This window comes from Hydra vulgaris, chromosome 12 (genome assembly GCF_038396675.1).
Source record: "Hydra vulgaris chromosome 12, alternate assembly HydraT2T_AEP".
Lineage (NCBI taxonomy): Eukaryota > Metazoa > Cnidaria > Hydrozoa > Anthoathecata > Hydridae > Hydra > Hydra vulgaris.
This window is the reverse complement of record NC_088931.1, coordinates 21,227,633-21,235,000: the sequence shown is the minus strand read 5'-3', so window position 1 is coordinate 21,235,000 and position 7,368 is coordinate 21,227,633. Positions and strand designations below refer to the sequence as shown.

The following is a 7,368-nucleotide window of genomic DNA, read 5'->3' as shown; positions in this document are numbered from 1 at the left end:
AGGAGATAAAAGAAAGAGTTACATAGTCATTACCAAGGAGACACAAGTAAAAAACAGGAATTTTCTAGAAAGACCCAATCATGCAGATGTTTGATTTAAAGTCCATAAATATATAAGTGCTAAATTTTATAACCGCATGTAGTTACATGCCATTATAAACTGGATGTACATATAGTGCAAATAATCTAATGCTAGATTGCATTATAAAAAGAATATTTACATTGTGGCTTAAAAATGTAGTTTTTCAAATGAAGGTCAAATTTCAATTGAAGGTCAAATGATTAGGAGAACCTAGAAAGATCAATAAATAATTTTTGAGACTGTAAAAAAATCAATAGATAATTTTTATCGCACTATGTTAATTATTAAAATGACACTTGTGTTGAAAATTATTTTTATAACATTTATAACTGAACAATAGATAACCAGCTGGTTTTCTATTGTCATCTAAATAAATTTGTCATCTGAATTATTCAGCAATTGGTCATCTAATAAAGTATTTATAATGCCTGGTCAGGAATTATAAATAATTTATTGAAATTTTAATTAAATTTTTTTTTTTAACCTGATACCGCTTCAAGACTTGCTATAAAACTAGAATTTCTTGAAGTGTTTTAACTTTAAATCAAATGACAAATATTATACTAGAGATATTAAGGGGTATTTGCATTTATACAAAACATTTTAAAAGCACAAACCAGATTTTTTTTTTCTTTGCATAATTTAAAATAATTTTTATGCTTCGAAAACAGGTTTTTTTTAATAACTTTTTACAATGTGGTAACTTGAAACTTCTATTAAAAAATAAAACTTTTATTAGTCTGACTGCAACTTCTTTTGTTTAGGGGAACTATAACTTTAACTATTCAAATAATTTTATGTTAAAACCAATTGAAAACTTTTTTGCAATTAAGTCTCTCAAAGATAGACTTATTTGCAAAACTTTTTAGAAAAATAAAGTCTTTTATAAACTTCATTTTGCAATTATTTTGACCGCATAAAAAAACTTTCATGTCAGAATTACAGAATTAGTCAGAACTTAATATGCTAATGCATCGTTTCAGTTCCATGGTTACATAGCAACTAAATAATCTGGTGGCCACACAAGCAATAATTAAATAATTTTTTTAATACTTAAAAAATTAGTGAGAGGAAATGTTCACATTTTAAAGCAACAATTCATCTTTTACACAATTCTTGGGGGAATTTTTCATAATTAGATCATAAACTCCTTTCTGATTGGCAAGTATAATTCAACTCTTGAGGTGATTTTTAAAATTTATTATGATGGTAATGTAATGTAATTGTTAACAGCGATTTATGTAATGTAATAATAAACACTTTTTGCAAATATCTACTTTATTTTGAGAGGGGTGTTAGATAATGGTTACATTTTGTTATGCAAAATACTAATATACTAGCGCTCAAAGTTTAATACTTTAAATCAGATAGTAAAGAATTTAATTTGTGTACCATAAATAAAGTGAATATTATATTTTGTTGATCAAAAGACCCCTCTAAGATAAATGGCTAGAGATCGATGCAGGATTCTCGCATAGCCTATAGGGCCAGTACGCAACTGTGCTTAGGAGGCCTTCTACAAGATTGTAGCTGATTACTATTTACATCTTTCCAAAATTAGTATACATTTTTTTAAATATTTCTGTCCAATATTCAAACAAGAGCTCTAAAGCATTTTAAGCCAGATTTTTTCTAGCCTTTGCCCAGAAAAGTCGCACAAAACAGCAAAACATGTTGCACTTGAACTGGATTTTACCAGTGGCAGGGTAATCATGATGATACTGATCCTAATCTGACCTTGAATTGTTAATAATCTAAAGCTACTGTTATTATATTAAGCTAACCCTATACAGGGTTACTTTATGCCTTGAGTTTCTATTTTAATCCACTAGAAAAAATTTGAGTTTCATGCTTCTCCTGTTCAAACGTGTTTCTTGTTATTGGTTGATATAGAGCAATCAGTTAAAAAAACATTTTGTACTTGCTGCACACTAACCAAAACAACTGTCTATTGGATGTCAAAAACATCAACAGACAGTTGGATTGAAATTGCTTTAAATTTAAAAAGTAAATGTGATTTACTTTTCCGGAATATAAGCTACATGTGTTTAATTCTTACTGAAATATAAATAAATATTAAAAAGTAAATAGTTATGTATAGCAGTTACCTACCTACTTATATAGGTAGGTAACTGCTATATATAACTATTTACTTTTAATAATATTGTTATCACATAATTGTTATTGTTATCTGTTATTGCTATTGTTATCACAGAATAAAAAAATATTTAAAACAGTAAGTAAACATTTTACTTTCATGTTATGTAAATTTAAAAATGCTAAAAAAAACATTAATACCTGGACTTTTTTTTTTCTTTTTTTTTTTTCTTTCGAACTATAAAAAAATTAAACAACTTTTAATCAAAAAATCATTAAATTATAATTTAAATTGTCAACACATAACAATTAAGACAATTAATTACTGGAAAATATTTGATAAAGAGTATTACAACCTCCAAATTTGCAATAAAAATTTTAAAAGTCAATAAAAAATACCTGCTGTTTTACTATTTCACAAAAGTTTGGTAATTTAAAGTATGATTTTTAATAAACAATAAGAAATTTAAAAAAACCAATAAGGACGTAGTAGGGATTGAAACAAGTGCTCTACCACTACACTAATACTGCATGACCAGCTACCAAAATTATTTGTGAACATAAATTTCTATGTTCGAAAGTAATTATATGCAAATTATCATCAATCATTAAAATTGTAAAAATATTGATCAATTATTAAGTTTAAATTAACAACAAATAAATCTAACAAAAGTATAAAATTATTAATTTTTGATAATACAAAAAAATTAAAATTGACACAAGTTCCTAATATCAAAATAATAAAACTCTTGTAAAAACAAGAAAAAAAATTTCTCATAAGTAATCAAGATCACTAACAATTACTAAAAAAAAAAATGCAAAAAACTTTACTTTCTGCTTCCTTTCGCTTCTTTTCTTCAAGCAGCTTTTCCAACAGATTTAACTCATCATCAGAATCAGATGTTGTGGATTCAACATCAAGTAATTGAGTATTGTTTTGTAATGTATTATAACATTGAAAAGTCAAATGTCCAGCTTAAAAATATATTAATTACTCTTATAAATATTGAGTGTTCGAATAGTTAATAGTATAAATATTGAGTGTTCGAAGTTAAAAACCAATATATTAATTACACTTATAAATATTAAGTGTTTAAATAGTATAATTTTAAAATGTTGCTTTAAAAATTAAAATACAAAGTAACTATAACTTCTACCATGGCCACATTTTCGGCAACCTATTCGTTGACTTTCACTAGTATTTGATAACCTGTTAACAATTCCTAAAATTAATATAGCTTAATAAAATGTTGATATTCTAATAAAAAGAATTTCCATCACATTTAGTGTAGTTCTTTATAAGAAAATATTTATAAGAATTTAGGCTATAAATGCCTTAATTTAATATTAAGTAATGACCTTTGAGGTTTTCTTCGCTTGTAAGAACACCATTAGAATGATATGCCATAATTTTTTTTTGCTTTTAAAAAAATAAACTTTTTAAAGAACTAAAATATAAAAAGCAGAAATATATTGAATAAGAAAACAGAAATAATGCTTCTTTTTTTTTTTACAACTATTACTTGAAGTCATTTTAAAAAACAGTTTTTTGATTGTTCTCTTTTTTTCTGTTTGAAAAAGTCTCCGAATTGAAATGGAATGAATTAAAATGAAATTGTAACAAGAAAATGAAACTGGAATAAGAAAATGAAATTGTAACAAGAAACAGTCAACATTTTAAAAATTAAGATGAGCAAAATATTTTAAAATAAACATTTTACTTCAATGTAAATTTGTTGCAGTATATATATATATATATATATATATATATATATATATATATATATATATATATATATATATATATATATATATATACATATATATATATTTATCTATTCGTGCAGATTTGAGTCAGTCCTGACCTAATATGCTTTGTGAGCTCTAAGTTTTCAAAAACCAATTTTAATCCAGACAGCTTTTCAGATAACTGAGAAAAAGACTTTGGGGAAGTGGGGGCATAACCACCCACATAACATTTGGATTAATATTATATGAAAATAAAAACGAAACATGTTTTTTTAAAAGTTCATTTCAATAACCACATTATTAAGCTTTAAATTGCTGCAATTAACAAAAAAATAAAACAGTTTTTGAAAATGTTACTACACAAAAATTACACTTAGTCTAAAAAACAGTTGTGCCCCCAATGTGAGGCACAATCGCATCCTCACAAAAATTGGGGGGTACACTTTTGGTGGCATGTTTTGTCACAGCTCAGATTATTTGCTGATTTTGTTGCATGTTTGCATACTGTGTAGGTATTCTTTATATTTACAGTCTGAGTTTTCTCATTTGAAATACTTATAATTTTCATAGGTGTAGCATTTTTTGTTTCCGCAGTCTTGGCAACCGTTTGAGCATTTTTTTTTTTTTTAAGTTTTTCCCATGCGCTTTTCCAGTTCCGCTTTATATGGTGAACTGGTTGGTATAGCTATTTTGCCCTTTTGGCATCATTTTCAAGGTTGCTGAGTTTTCTCATTTGGAATATTTACAATTTCTTCGGGTGTAGCAATTGTGAAAGAAGCCATGAATGTTGAGGACAATGTTTCTGGTTTAGAGCAAGATGTCAGGGATAAATCTCGCAGTGAAATATAATCACCAGATATACATAAATATAAAAAATATGAATATAACATACTCTTAGCTTTATATTTTAATCAAAAACTCATTTCTAAAAATTAAATAAAAAAATATGAAATCTAATTTCCAACCTGTCAAAAAAAAACTATTTCTATTTAAGTTTTTACATAAACACATTCAAGTGTGATGATCGTAATCATTGTCATTCATAATTATTTAACTATGATAAATATCAAAGGTATGTTGTTGTGCCTTCTGTGCGTCTATGCGGTTCTGTCCCAGAGGACAGATAGTAGAATACAGTTTTATAGCTTTCTTATTAGGCTAGGTTGATATCTAAAATGGTTTTCACTCGATGAAACAATGCTGATAACACATGTTTAACACTAAAATCAAATATTGCTTAATCCTCATAAAAAAGTCTGAAAAAATATGATGTAAATATAATATTCTTTTATTAAAATAAACACTAAGCACAACTTCTCAGAAACGCAACAGGCACTCTTTTTGACATAAATAAAATGAGGGTAACTGTTTTACTAACACAAAGTATGTTTGTTGTCAATTTTAGATTATATTTTTCACAAAGAAATGTTAAATTTGGTTGTGTCTCCATATGCGGTTATGCCCCCCTATATTTATATTATAGCACATATAAATACATTTACCTAAATCCATACATACCTAAATACATTTTTTTGCAAAATTCAATTTAAATATATACTTTATATATATATATATAAAATATATATTTAAACTAATTTAGAATACCAGAAAAAAATTTTAAAACATAAAAAAATTTTTTTTTTTTAAATGGATTGCCTGCATAAACCAAAAACCTCAATTGATGTAGTGGCACTCCTTGTATGTTTTACCTATTTAAGTCAGTTGATGTATGTACACTCCCTGCATGTTCTACCTATTTAATTCAGTCAATGTACACTCCTCTGCGCTAATCTCTAAATAAATCAGTTGATAAAACAAAAATGAAAAAAATAAATTAATAAAACAAATAAATTAAATAATAAAAGCAATAAATCAATAAAAATAAACACACAAATAACATTCTAGTCTAATAAATTGCTTTTTTTGTAGTTTTTTAAAAAACGATAAAATTTAATTAGTTTACTCAATTATTTTTATGGTTTTTTCATCTTTATTTGATTTTGTCAACTTTAAACACAAGGAGTTGTTAGGCGGCATTTTTTAACATAACCGTTAAATGCAAGTGTCAAATATAGGCTTTATAAATAAATAAATAAATAAATATATATATATATATATATATATATACATATATATATATATATATATATATATATATATATATATATATATATATATATATATATATATATATATATATATATATATATATACACACATACATACATACACACAAACACGCATATATATTTAGGTCTTTGCATGGTATGCCAAAAAGACTTTAATGGTATAAAAAAGTTTTTATTAATGCTTGTTTTTAACATTTAAGCAGTCTGAACTCATACTGAAATAGGGGCCTACCAAGGTCTTCAGTACATACATCGACTGACTAAATAGGGAGAAGATGCATGGAGTACCGCTATCCGACTAAGAGTTTGGGTTGGGGCTAAGGGTGTCTATGGGTAGTGATGATGACCTGCCTGTTGGTTACTACCTTGGTAGCATTATCAAATGACAGTTACCCATCATTTGATAATGCTACCAGTTTAAAATTCATTTCATTAATTTTTAAAGTTTAAAATCATTAATGGCAGTATAAAAATTTAACAATATTAAATAGGTATATGAAAGAAGATCTTGTTAAAAATTTTAAAAGTTGCAATTTTTTTATCATTCTCAGTTTTCTGAAAACATTTAACATAACATAACAAAATATTATGTGAGTTTCTGGTTCAGATAACCACTTATTGTAAAAAACTGTAAAATATATCTGGCAGGGTGTTAGCCAGCCCAATGACACCACGTATATTGCGGATACTAATGAGTTTAAAATTCCCAAAATTCAGTGACCCTTTTTTTTCAATTATTTTTAATGTAATAGGAAAATATCAATTAAATTTTCCAATATTGTGTAAAACAATGATAATAAATGTTCCCAATATCGTAAAAACACGCTAAAAAATATATTACTGGCTGGCTAAAACTAAAAATAACACCCTGTTACTTTTAGTTTTCAATGATTATTGTTACTCCTATGTACAATGTTTTCTGTTAAGTATATCAGAACTTCTCCAAGGACAAATCTCTATTTTAACTCTAGGACATAACTCTATAACTTGGAAGATGGAAGTTATAATTATGCTACTTTAGTGCATAATTACATGTGCATATGTGCGACTTCAGTTACATCAAAATGTGCTTTCTCGACTGCTGGGCAAGTGGTCAATCGATAGCATGCATCTTTGGCACTCAAAACATGCTAGTATTTTTAAACCAACTTATGTAACTTGGGCACTCAAAGTAAAATTTAAATAGAAGTCAAAAAGAGCAACTTTAAATTGAATCAAAAGTTTTTATTGACTGTTTACCAGAACAATTTTTATAAAAAATATGGATTTTTTAACAGGTACCTGTCTGTTTGTTCAACGTGTACCAATAAAA

General features: G+C 26.3%; 1 protein-coding gene across 1 annotated transcript in view; it reads right to left on the bottom strand.

Moving 5' to 3' along the window:
- Positions 1-3,633, bottom strand: part of LOC100201337 (protein SREK1IP1) — a 5,597-nt gene extending 1,964 nt beyond the window's left edge. Inside the window, exons 1-4 of the mRNA XM_065812529.1 lie at positions 3,538-3,633; positions 3,336-3,401; positions 3,010-3,153; positions 2,380-2,416 (exon numbers count right to left, since the gene is read on the bottom strand). Coding sequence (XP_065668601.1) covers positions 2,380-2,416; positions 3,010-3,153; positions 3,336-3,401; positions 3,538-3,586 — 296 coding nt within the window. The 5' untranslated portion in view covers positions 3,587-3,633. The remainder of the gene's footprint in view (positions 1-2,379; positions 2,417-3,009; positions 3,154-3,335; positions 3,402-3,537) is intronic.
- Between the last annotated feature and the right edge of the window lie 3,735 nt (positions 3,634-7,368).